The sequence below is a fragment of the Crinia signifera genome, chromosome 11 (assembly GCF_055691185.1).
Source record: "Crinia signifera chromosome 11, ASM5569118v1, whole genome shotgun sequence".
NCBI classification, from domain to species: Eukaryota; Metazoa; Chordata; class Amphibia; order Anura; family Myobatrachidae; genus Crinia; species Crinia signifera.
This window is the reverse complement of record NC_139227.1, coordinates 32,629,851-32,643,377: the sequence shown is the minus strand read 5'-3', so window position 1 is coordinate 32,643,377 and position 13,527 is coordinate 32,629,851. Positions and strand designations below refer to the sequence as shown.

At 48.0% G+C, this 13,527-nt stretch overlaps 1 protein-coding gene across 1 annotated transcript in view; it reads right to left on the bottom strand.

The window, feature by feature from the left end:
• WTIP (WT1 interacting protein) overlaps positions 1-11,618 on the bottom strand; it is a 45,420-nt gene extending 33,802 nt beyond the window's left edge. The window contains exon 1 of the mRNA XM_083164648.1: positions 10,060-11,618. Within this exon, the coding sequence (XP_083020774.1) occupies positions 10,060-11,200 (1,141 nt within the window). The 5' untranslated portion in view covers positions 11,201-11,618. The remainder of the gene's footprint in view (positions 1-10,059) is intronic.
• Positions 11,619-13,527: the final 1,909 nt, after the last annotated feature.

Sequence of the window (13,527 nt, the reverse complement as noted above, 5' to 3'; positions counted from 1 at the left end):
GGAGGCCAGTGGACACTGTACCTGCCCATTTATTAGTAAGCAATAAGTGTGAATGTTGGTTTGCCCCATTAAAGAGCCAGTGCCGATCGAACACAAGTCGGATGGAAGAAAACACGGACATTCTCCCATATACAGAGTTGTACGTATTTGTGTGACCGGACTCTCCCTATCCATACCCTTGCTTTTATAGCAGCCATTAACTGCAAATCAATAGTGCCCTGACGCAAGTCCTGGTAGGTGTCAGTGTGTGTGACGTGCCTGGTACCTTCTGGAACAGCACACTCCTGACAGAAATGTTAATTTTGAGCATCACCAGGGACCACTCACCCTCGCGGTGACAAACGTCGTATGACTAGGTGCAAAGTCCGATTCCTACTCCTCTGATGTAAGTACAGCTATTGCGCCTCTCCACTGAAACGAATAGACTCTAGGGAGGTTCAAAATCCATAGACGCAACCCTCCGCATGGCAAAACGCAACTGCACTGTAGCCAGATAGGCTAAAGTCTTATTGCGCCATTGTGTTAGTAACTGGGTCTGGAACGTCACCTTGTCAGATATGCGGCAGACAGGAGGTTAATACGGAACGCACTGGGGAAAATGAATGGCCTATTGGTAATCAGGCTGGCTGCATACTCTGGAATGTGTATTGTTACTTGGCAGGAACCAGAATTTACAAAGCAAACAGTTGCTTTCTGTTCCTCCGCAGCGCTTCCGGAGACGATCGCTAAGCGTTGCAGCTTCCTGTTTCAGCCCTTTATACTGCTGCTAAGAAACTTACAGCAATCGCTACAGAGGTGACCAAACTCCAGAAGTTTTACTATATAAACCGTGCAGCCATGTTACAGACGACGCATCTGTAGTCCGCTAGGACACTCTCAGACCTGGTCTGGGGGGGAAGCAGGGTGTAACAATGGGACCATGCTACACCCAAAGAGGTTGAGCCAGGCAATCCTGCGACTACTGCTCAGGAAATCCAGTAAAAGGATCACTGATCCCTTTCTGGACTGAGCACAGGTGAACCTGCATTCAGTACCTGTGCTGCCTCATTTATTGAGTGCTGTGGATAATCTGGGTTTGTTTCATATGGACCATCAGCAGTAGCTGCATGTTTCAAATCCAGTGCGGTCCCTCTTTCCTGCTGGAAGTGCCGCTTCTAGCACACACTGGTCTGTATCTCAGCACTGAGATTGGCAGACAAAGCTACAACTTATAGAAGCAGAATATCCTATGTATCAGTCTAACAGCAATGTAACTTTCCTACAGCCACCATTCACTCTCTCCCATCCTCCCCATTTTCTGAATTCTTTCTGGAGAATTCAGGGATCATTGACCCTTCTGTGGGAAAGTGGAGGATCCTGGGGTGGGGCACTCTGGATACTGCACCTCTGAATTGAAAACACACTCAGTATGTATGTATGTATGTATGTATGTATGTATGTATGTATGTATGTATGTATTTATTACAAAAAAAGCAGAAAAGGAAAAAGTGGAGAGAGTCAGTATAACTATTGGTGATTACACCGTGAAATATGTACAAGCGAAAGCACCTAGAGGTGTAGATTGTAAGCTTGCGAGCAGGGCCCTCCTACCTCTGTTGGTTTGTTACTATCCAGTTAGTTTTTTCACGGTTTCTTATTGTAAAGGGCAACAGAATTTGCTGCGCTAGATAAGAAACTATAAATAAAAATACATCCATCACCATTATAAGTACTGTGGTAAGCACTTCATATCCAACTGCTGCGGACAGATGTAATCGTGATTGGAGGATGGGAAATGTAGGGCAGTAAGCAGTAGGAGGAACATGTAACCATGGTGACTCATCAACTGTAGGGATCCACTTTAAAAAGTAAAAAAAAAAAACTCAATAAAAAGCGAAAAACAAGAACACAGAGTGCAGCCTGGCATCACTGCTGGGACACATGTAGTAATGATGGCAGCATACAGGGGTAGATAAGGGAGGAGCATAGGTAAGCAAAACTCAGAGACTGTGTGATGGGTAATCTTCCGTCCGCCTCTACCAATGTGGCATTGGGGATCAATACGGGATTCAGCGTGGATATAACTTGTGCCTCACACGGGAAGTTTGGAGGCGAGATGAAGATTTATGCTCCAGAAGAGACAAAGAAAGGTTGCGAGATATAGAGACAATGCAGGAAAGGACTAGACATTGGGAGATAACTTAATATATCAATATGTATTAAAAAAAAAAAGGGGGGGGGAATTGATAATTTAATAGCCAATCACAGAAGAATACTAACACAGAGGAGAGACACCCCACGGTGTATCTCAGAGAACGCTCAGTAGAATAGAGTAGATGTTCATATGATATGCCGTGTTCTAACCAGTGCATACAGAAACATATGAGATGGCCACACGGGCAACACAAGGCATTTAAAACTCAGATATAATTTCTGTGCCGATCTCGGCAGGAGAATGAAGACATGTTCTACAACGCTCATCAACCTCTATGCTTTTCTTTGTCCAAAATCAGAACGTATATTATAAGACATAGTAATCCCTATATATTATGGATGTATGCACCAGCATTACACAAACTGTATAAAAGCCTGCAGCATTGTGCTTTATGGGTGTGGTATAGCGGTCTGACAATCGGGATCCCGGCGGTCAGTATCCCAACAGGGGGCGAGTGCAAAGAAGCCCCTAGTGTGCTCGGTGACTTGCTGCGCTCGCCACAGGTTCTATTCTCTCTCTATGGGGGTCGTGGACCCCCACAAGGTAGAATAGCCACCGTCTATCGGGATCCCGACTGTCGGGCATTTAAACAGTTGAGATTCCGATGTCGGAGTACTGACCGTCAGAATCCCGACTGTCGGGCAGTCATCCGGCACCCGTGCTTTACATGGTTCTAGGTCTACTTGTATCCTTATAACTGACAGTAGGGGGGGGGGGGGAGAGAATGTGCCAGCATATAATATGTAATACACGCAATACATAACACATGCGTTATAGTGTACACTACATATAACATACATTTAAGAGTACACACAGTTTACAAATCACAAAATACACATGCACACACCTGGGATATGGATTACCCCATGTGAGAACACACTACTGCTGGCACCTAGCACATACAGGAAGGACACTACCAGAGGACATGCAGACAATGGTGTGTCGTCATCACCCCCCCCCCCCCCCCCCACCCCCCCTAGAGGAAATGTGACCCTGCACAATCCTTATATCATACACCAGATCACCGGTGCCCTCGGGATAGACACCTCCACGCATTCAGCACTCTCAGGTGTGGCCCTACACAATGACCCCCGATAAGTGACTCAGGCAATGAACAGCGGAGACCCCACAGACACTGCCGTAGGGCCCACGCCAGTCACACGCAGAGTGTGTCGGCAAAAATCAGCAACTCTGAGAGGAAACATTTCAAAAGTGTGAGTGGAAAGTCAACTTCAAAGAGAGGGCAGCAATTTGGACGTGTACCGGCACGATACAAGGCTCGCTGTGTCTCTGTTTATTCTGAGGAGAAGCAGCTAATTTCAGTCCTGTGACTCCAGATGTCAGGCATAATGATGGCTTTCTGCAGGATAAATAAAGCTTTGTGGCTCGTGAATTACAGACAGTGGGCTCCGCAGCCAAGACACGCAGATCCGCGCACGCCCAGTGGTCACACACGCTGCCAACTAATATTTTATTTTAACGAAGGCCAGGCCACATAATTACAGTAGGGAGCTGAATGCTGCGGATAGAGGAACTGTGCTGTGGGCTCATGTGGGCGGCCATCATTTCCCCGATGGCATACGGAATGAGTTGGGTCCTCCGTTGCATTCTCTGTGAATGAGAGAAACCGGTTTTATCACAGAACCCTCTTTTTCGGCACATAGTCACTGACCTGTAGTTACGGCGGGCAGTGAGCCTAAAGCAGGGCAATGTCATATATACAATGAAGGTATCGTCCACTTAAGGCATGATCATGAAGGAACCCTGTAATCCATAAAAGGCTTCACTTAAGGCCGCGAGTGGCTCTTTCCAGGCTTTCCTCTACGCCCTTCAATGCGTGTCATTGGTCAAGTCATTAGGTCGACACATGAAAAAGGTCAACACTCGTCTTTCATGATTTTTACTGTCTATGTCGACTTAAGTTAACATGGACACCATATACTGTGCTCAGCATACTGTTATATTCTCCCCCTATGCCCACTGGGATGGTCAAGTATGAACAAATTGGTTAAGAGAAAAAAAAAAAAAAAAAAAATCATGAAAAAAGCGTATCGACATTTTTCATGTCAACCTATTGCAGTTCGACTTTTTATATGTCTTCTAATGACGGTCGACCAGGCGATCATTTTCCACAAGGAGGTGGTTTATTAATTGACTGGTATATAAATGACATAATTGGAGGCATGAGGTATTCTGAGCCTCATATGTCAATGAGGTGACAACAGTGGGATAAGCTATCCAAGAAACCTACACCCCAACAACTTGAATCCTGGGGGGCATCCCATAAATCATAGCCGTGGCCACGAAGTACGCATGCAGGGCAACACCACACTCAGGGCTAAGATTCCAGTAACAGTAAAGGTGGCAGCTATCCCTCTGCTCATCATTCCTATTCCCCAGCCCCCATCATTGTCACGTCCTCTAAGGAATAATGGGGAGTGGTGATCCCAGCCGCTCAGGACGATACTAGGAATTCCTCGCTCTTGTGTCAATGCCACAGGTGTTTGTGAGAAGAAAGAAGCCTCAATTGAGAGGACAATAGGTAAACTCAGTCCTTCATTGTAGAATAGGCCCTGCAGACAAAAGGCAAGAGGGTGACATTCTACACTAAATCCAGCGGGGTCCCATTACTGCTCAGTGATGAGTACGTCTCCAGAGAGGACATCGGATACACCCCCCCCCCTCTCACACACACACGGGTAGCCCACAACTTCCCCCATGTGCTCAGTAACATCATGAGGGCCATTGGGAAATCCTAAAAATAATATAATAATAATGCCAACAGCTGCAAAATGTGACGTCCTCTATATATTTCATTATATGGAATTCGTACATTAACAGATCTATAAGCACTGGTTCCACAACCAAGACAAGATCTCTGTCCCAGAAATCAGACAGCACAACCCTACAGCGTACTGAAATATGGCAGCATCCACCGAGCAACCGAAAATCATTTTCAGAGTAAACTAGGACACGCAAGGCAATAACACCAGAGAGGCAGATCAAACATGAAATCAGCCCTGTATTTCCAGACAGAAGCCACATGTGTGACATTAGCACATACGTGTCTATGTTTTCTCTTGGGAAGAAAAACAAGTGCAGGAATCTGAGAAATCCTGGGCGGCACGGATTCCTGGACAGGCATGACCTGTAGCCGTGGAGGGGTTAATGCGGCGGGCACAGCCGGCTGGAATGCACTCACTGAGGCTTCCATGGAACCGGGAATGTGGAGCCATTGTGTTTGCCCCCAGCCCGGCTGAACGTGCTCTTTGTGCTGAGTGCGCCTTGAATTCCCCATTGTAGACAGATCTCATCCTATGACCTCAAACAGCTCAGTGACTGAAAGGAATTTTCAGAAAAAAAAAAAAAAAAACCTCCACCAGGTCTGAGCGAAAGAAAAACCTTCTCAAGCCCGGAGATTAGGCCTGGCTGCAGCGTTCTACGTGGCTTGTTATTAAACATTCTGTACAGCACGGAGCGATCCGCACAGACCCAGCGAATGAAATGGTCTCACATCAATTTACCTAGCAAGACCAATGCAGCTCTTCTACATTCCCATATAGTATTCCCCATTCTCAAACATCTTACAACGGAACCTAAGCAGCAACCAGCAGTTCTTGGACATAGACTGCGGTGGCACCTCTGGAAACTACCTGCAGCTGGATGAGGAAAGGTGAATGTGTGGAAGGGTTGAGGGCAGGCATGACAATACTGTGGCCCTACAGCTGTTGTTAACTAGACATCCCAGCATGCCTTACCATAGTTTCAGCAATCCCCAATATCAAAACTGTGGCAAGGCATGCTGGGATGTGTAGTTTCACAACAGCTGGAGGGCCATAGTGGATTTGTTGCTGGGTATGTTAGTGCCAGTCTTATACTAATCTATTATTAATGGTTTGACTGGACAATTTTTCAGAGGTATACTGTCATTGGGTCGACCACTGAAGGTCAAGATGGGTTTTTTCTTTTTTGAGCCGACGGGCTGTATTTCATGCCCTACCATCCACTAGGGCGTGGAGGGAGAATAGTGTGCCAAGCGTAGCGAGGGAACGCGGTACACCGATATGGTGTCCATGTCAAAATTCGGGACAAAAGAAAAAGCGGAAAAACCCATGTCGACATATCCATTGTCAACCTTCCAACCATGTCGACCCAATGACCCATACCAGAAGAGCTGCAGCCGCCTACAAAGGTCTCACAAGCAGCACATAAAGGCTCCTGCTAAAACAGTTTGCTGGGGCTTGTAGTTCCACACCTGACAGGATGGGTCATTCTACCTCTGATCAGCCTGGTGACTGGGCCTCTGCACATTTTCTAACAAATGCCAGATTGGGCAGCTTCCCCCAACGTACATACAGCGATAGGGTCAGATGGCGGAACAGTAATCCCCCAGATGTCCTCTCCAGGAGATGCTCGGAGAGGTGAGGCAGGTGGGTGACAATGGGAATGGAGCTCGGGCTAACTGCACCCTTAGGACCCGCCCTCATGTGGGAAAAATGTGGTATGCATAATTATGCTGCGCCCCCTCTGTATTTATCTCTGCATTCTGCCCACTTCACTAGTAAGTGGGCAGAAGGTGGAAGGGTGTGCCACTCTTCCGGGGGTGTAGGGGAATGACCAGATAACAAGGCAGTGCAGGACTATGCACACAGGGGAGCAGCCATACTGTGGGTGGAAGCCAACAACATGATACAGCCAATGCAATAGGCAGGAAAAAAGGCATCCTGTATAACAGGAGGTCCAGGTTTGTACTAAGGGCCTGATTCTGATTCACTCGCAAAAGCAAGTTCTCTCTCTAATGGACAAAGCCATGTGCACTGCAGGTGGGGCAGATGTAACATGTGCAGAGATTTAAATTTGGGTGTTATTTTGTTTCTGTGTAGGGTAAATACTGGCTGCTTTATTTGTACACTGCAATATAGATATCAGTTTGAAGTACAAACCCCACCCAAATCTAACTCTCTCGTTAGCGCACATGGTTTTGTCCATTAAAGAGAGAATTTGCTTTTGAAAGTGAATCAGAATCAGGCCTAAGTGCGTAGTCTGGTATACTTAGCCACACACTATGCTTCCTACAGCACACAGTTGGCAAAATACCGCACAATGGGGCAATAAAGGTTTGTACTGTACACATTTGGTCACCTGCCCACCTTAGCCTTTGTCTCAGCCACAAGAGACTTTTGCATGGTGGAAGCAGAAGTCACCGTTACTCCTATGCTTTGTTTCAATGGCAGTGACTGTCAAAACCCAGACATTAACAAATAAGTATATCACATCATACACACAGTAGAGACAACTCAATGACAAGCCAGTGAAGCTGCTGTTAGATGCTTGGCATAGCGGGAGGAAACGACACATTTTCATTGGCTGCGGGCCTCATGTTTACAAGACAGAATATGCTGGCACACGTATGGACCAACAGAAGCTCAGGTCTGCAGCAGTCTGGTACCTAGACGTTCCGTTACCCAAACACAGGCTAAAGTCTGCACAATAGTGAGTAATTAGGGAAAGACTTCATCATAGACTGACTTATGATAATGTCACACAAGGCAGCATTAAATCTCTGCTTATTACAATACGTGTTCTAGATACTAGTCATACACAGCGTATTACTGTAGCTGAGAACTCTGCATTATGCGGCTCATGTAACAATACCCTTAGTCTGCACCTTACTATGTAACTACATGACAGATGTTGTCCATTACATATTATACCGGAATGTAACCAGGATACATGTGTGGGACATGAAATGGAAACTCACCCATCAGCCGCATGCAGTTAGTGACGATGTAAGGTGCGATGTGCTACAGGTGGATTCTTCCCCTTCTACTAATTGCATAAGAGACATAGACATGGTTCCAGCAGCATTTAGAATAGAGGCTACACCGAGATCCATCTGTACTGCCAAGTGCACCAGCCACCTACACACACTATACATTGCACCAATATTCAGGTTATGGACTAGGCTCTGCCTTCCTTGTGCCTCAGTGATGTCACTGGTTCTTGGTGAACGGATTGGCTGCGATGCGTACTCAAGAAACTTGGCCCGGCCCACAATATGGCTGCCTCCGTGGGGTGTTGGGTCCGGACTGGGCTGCCGGCAACACGTACAGAAACTTAGAATTTGATGGCAGATAAGAACCACTTGGCCCGTACAGTCTGTACTAAACACATGTACACGCTAGGGTTATTTTTCTGTTAGGACCCAATTACCTATCAGCAGAGGTTTGGATTGTGGGAGGAAACCACAAGCATGGGGAGAACATACAAACTCCACAAAAGGTATGTAGTAGGAATCAAACCCATGATCTCAGTGCTGTGAGGAAGTAACAGTTAAACCATCGGTATACTAAGCATCATATGTTTGCAAGTTGTATACAGGTAACATGTACACTATGCATTGTATGTAAGTAATATGTAGACTGTACAGCAGATGTTGTGTTAATGCAGATTACATGTACACAGTGAATCGTACGTATGTAGGTAATACATGATGTATACAGGTAACATGTAAACTACGCATGTTTAATGCGCCGACGGAGCGATTCAATCACATGGGTGTGAAGCCGCAGCACCACATATTTCCGTTGATAAACCCCTCCCAAGAGGTGGTGAGTGGAAATGTGCGAAAAGTCACAGTTTCGGCATTCAAACACCACTTTCTGTTCGTGACCATTATTTTTGGGAGTTACAGTTGGGAGCTGAAGGCACAATAATTAAAGTGCACCCAAAACTACTGATTTGCCACATTGGGCGCCCATTCATTATCGCAACTTACAAATTAATTGAATTCTCCGCTAGGCATCATGTGTGGGTAACAAATACATACATGTAGGTAGTGCAGCATGTACGTTATACAGTACATCCGTATGTAGGCAGGTAACATGTAAACTATGCATCTGCGTGTATGTAAAATACTGTGAATGCTGGAAGAAAATGTAGGTTAGGAGATTACTTTTTGGGCCAAATATAAAACTTTTTGAACAATAATCATAAATTTTACAATATCTTCTGACCTAGCGGACAGGATCACAACCTGCCAAGTGTAGTGCAGAAGACCCATCCTTGCTCATCAGAGCTAACACTCTAATCTGCACAACATGAAGCTACAGTAAGTACCAGGTTCAGACATCTCACAACCAAAAGAAAAGCAAGTCCCAAATTCCGAGTGAATTTACCTTATCGCCATAACGACAACACACTCTGGAAACTAGAGGGGTCCAATAACTTTCCCGTATGCTTCCTCAAATGGGCATGAGCATTGATCACACCCGGATCATGGGTTACCAACCCAAAGTAATCATAAGGTACCATCATTGTCACCTACCCATTCTGTCCCCACTTCAGAGGTCAGCATCACCTGCAAAATTCTACCAGAGCCTCTTTCTTGCCAATGGTAGCCTGGCACACCTACGGTTAAATCAGGAGACATACAGTACATGGTAGAAATCCAGGTTGTAGAACAGAGCCCCTATTGTCTGCTCACTACTCCAAAAGTTAACCCTTACAAAGCTGGAAGGGGCTACTCAGCATGAAGGGTACCCTGGATGTGGAAAGCAGAATAGTACGGTTAGAGGTTTGATGTGCCAAATCTGGACCAGGGTTAACAGAGCACAGATTATTATTAGCATTACATGAATAGTGCGCCAGCATGGTAAAGAAGCGAAATCAATCCAGTTACATGATAGACGCCACCTTTCATGTAAGCACCATACATGATTCCAAAAGCATAAGACCACCTCACAGTCATGTAGAAACAGGGTGTACATTGCTTACATATATTATTCCACCCTTACTTTGCGAACGATTATATAGATCATACAAAGCTCTCCAACTAAAACATACAGGTAAGGAAGGCAACTCACCAAAGTATTCCTTCTTCATGTGCATCTCCAACTCCTTCTCCAACTCTAGGGTTAGAGCCTCCAACCTCTTCTCTGCCTGGCTGGGTCCGCTCTCCTTGGACGGGGTGACCTGGTAAGGTACCTTAAACCGGTGCACAGTGGCTGAGCCCTTAGCAGAGCTGAAGCTGTAGGATGCCCCCGAGTTGGACTCCAGATTCGGGGGTGGCGGCGGCTGCTGCTCCTGTCTCGGTGGAGACTGGGTGAGGACTTTGTAGTGACAAGTCTCTCCAGGATCCTGCATAAGGGTCTCTTCCTGTACACTGGGCCCCAGCATGGATGACCTGGGGGAGGGTACTGGGAGATCAGTGTATGCCCCCATGGACCCCCTGGAGCTTCTGGAACTGCGGGAACTGTGGCTGGAAATGCTGGACCTTGGGCTGACCACAGAAGGGTTGCAGCTCCCCAGGGTGGCAGCTCTCCCGTCCTGTAGGCACATACTTGACCTGGGGCTCACCAAGCTCCCATGGCCCACCATCCCATCTAGATCTGGGTTCCCAGTCGGTACGTAACGTGAGTCGGAGTAACTGGACCTGGGGCTGGCGGTGCTGGACCTAGGGCTGATGTGCCTCTGGTCGTAGCCCATGCTGATACCACTGGTGCGGTTACTGCTGGTGAGGCTGGCGCGGGGGCTGGAGTGCTTGCTGGTGTCACTGGCAGTGCTGGCATAGCTGGACCTGGGGCTCAGCGCTGACCCCTCATACTGCCCCAAGCTGGGGTACTTCTCCCCCTGCCCTGGCACCACCAGGCTGGATCTGGGGCTGGAGAACCTGTCCATGGAGAGGGTATTACTGCTGCTGCTGGCACAATGCCCCACCATGCTGGCACTGCCCATCTTACCCCCTGCTCCCTGCTTGGCCGCCAGGGGGACCCCGTCGTAGCTGCCTCTATAGAACTCTGCCGAGTACCTCTTGTTCCTGTCGGGCAGGCCGGAGTAGCAGGGTAGGGCCACCTCCGAGCGGCAGATACCCCCGTCCCTCAGCTGGCCGGTGTCGGAGGGGCAGTGGGGCAGGTACTGGCCATTCACCCTCCGGGTCCCCCGGCTCTCCCCCAAGCACAGGCCGTCATACAGCGCCAGGGCCACGTCCTCCTCGTACTGCTCCATGCCGCCGCTCTATGGTCGGGCCCCGGGGTGCAGGGGCCCCCACGCTCGCCTCATCCCAGCTGCAGCACCGGACTCTGAGTGGCGGCTGCGCGGACGGATCTCCGGGCGGAGGGTGAGGAGGCCGCGGACTCTTTTCTGCCGCCACTGCCACTTTATTCTTCCCGGGAGGAATGTGCGTAGGGAGACGGCAGTGGTGCGGCCAACAGGAATGTGCTCTGCAGCCAGACTGCTACTCTGAGGGTGCACTCTGCTGCTCTGCTCCACTCACTGAGGGTGCACATTGTTCTCCAGCACTCGCTTAGACTGCATTCTTATATACGCCACTACACTCACCGAGGGTGCTCTTTCCTGCTACACTCACTGGAAGTTGCACTCTGCTCTGCAGCACTATAAGGGTTCATTCTGCTCTGCTTAATCTACAGTCACTGAAAGGTGTCCCCTGCTCTACTACACTCAATGAGGATGCTCTGTTTTCTGCTCCAGTCAGTGATGGCGCACTATGCTCTGCTACACTCACTGAGGGTGCCCCCTGCTCTCCTACACTCACTGAGGGTGCCCCCTGCTCTCCTACACTCACTGAGGGTGTCCCCTGCTCTACTACACTCACTGAGGGTGCACTGTATTCTGCTCCAGTCAGTGATGGTGCACTATGCTCTACTATGTTTAATACAAGATTGCCCAGAAACCCCCCTCCTCTTGGCAAGGGGTGTAGTATAGGGGTCCGACAGTCAGGATCCCGACTGGCCGGACACAGACAGCATGATGAGCGCAACAAAGCCCCTTGCGGGCTCGCTGCGCTCGCCACACTGCGGGTACGGTGGCTCGCTACGCTCACCACCTATTCTATTCTCCCTCTATGGGGGTCGTGGACCCCCACAAGGGAAAATAACAGGTGGCCTTCGGGAAACCGGCTGTCAGTGTTTTGACAGTCGGGATCCCGATATCGGTTAAATGCCTGTCGGAATCCCGTCCGGCACCCTTGGCAAGTGCCTTAAATTATGGCAATAGCACTGGTATATAATATGATCAATAGAGGTGCCACCACATCATGCAGTGTAAGGGACAGAGCACAGCTGCTGCACATGCCCAGTGTACCAGCTTCTTCTACCACATTTACTGTATGTGTGCATTTGAGCCCTCAAACATCGCAAGAGAGCAGCTGCAAGGAGGAAGAGGCAGGAGCCTTACCATGAAGTGGGAGATTGTGAGCTTAGAGTGCAGTACTGGTTCTGTTATGTTTGTGTATTTAAATATTATATGTTTACCGTTTTCCTAACCTCTTATCTTATTTAAATGTGTGAAACCGGCTATACTATAGACCATATGTACTGTTAAATATGAATACTGTATTCCATACAGTATCCAGTGTATAAAAAGACCAATTATCAGGGCTGTTACCGCTCCCCCAGACTCCCGTGCTTACTCCAATGCAAAATAGGAGATTTTTAATTATATTTGGAAACCCTCCACTAAAAATCCTGCGTTTGCCACTGACCACCTCCCCGCAGCCTAACCCAAATTTTCTCCCACTAGTGCCTAAACCCAGACGCCATTCCCCACATATCGATTGGGTACTCCGGCGTCAGCATACTGATGCATTCGAGGCTCCTGCAGCGACTCTTCTGACTGCAGTTGGGATGCCAGCATCGGTATGCTGAATGCCGGCATCCTGACCACTGGATGCTGACAATAAAGTGTGTATGCAGCAGCAGTATGCATTTTGACACTCACAGACGTGTGTACTGTGCAATATATAGAAAACTCACTGAAGTAAGCACTGCACTTTCTAACGCTGAGGGCAGCTGTATTAATATGTTCTTTTTTTTTTTCCCGCTTCTCCTGCATAACGTGGAGAAGTGGACACCCTTTTCCCCCTAATGTACTAAGCCCTTTCGTCCGATAAAGAGAGCCGTCATGTTCTGCCTCTTCGGGTCACCTTATCAGCGCCCACTCCGTACTGTACATGAGCCTTCAATTTACCCCCCCACCCAAGGCCGGCTCACTGGGCATGCTCAAGATGAAGATTATCACGGAGACAGCAGCACCAGCGTTGTCCCTGCTGCATGGATAGGGTAACGCTGGCTCGGGTTGGTGAAGTACGAGCTAAACGGGCGATGTATGCCTGACAGGCAGTCATACAGTACATCGCCCACACTGCAGACACAAGGGAGGCTTCAAGGGAACAGCAGTGGCTGGCTGTCCCTAGTGCATTTTAAATGCACAGTAAATGCATTTAAAAAAAACTGCAGTGTGTACTATAACAATCACTTGAGTGTGCAATCTAAAATAAAACAATCACTGGACTGCGCAATATGCAGTACAGTGAT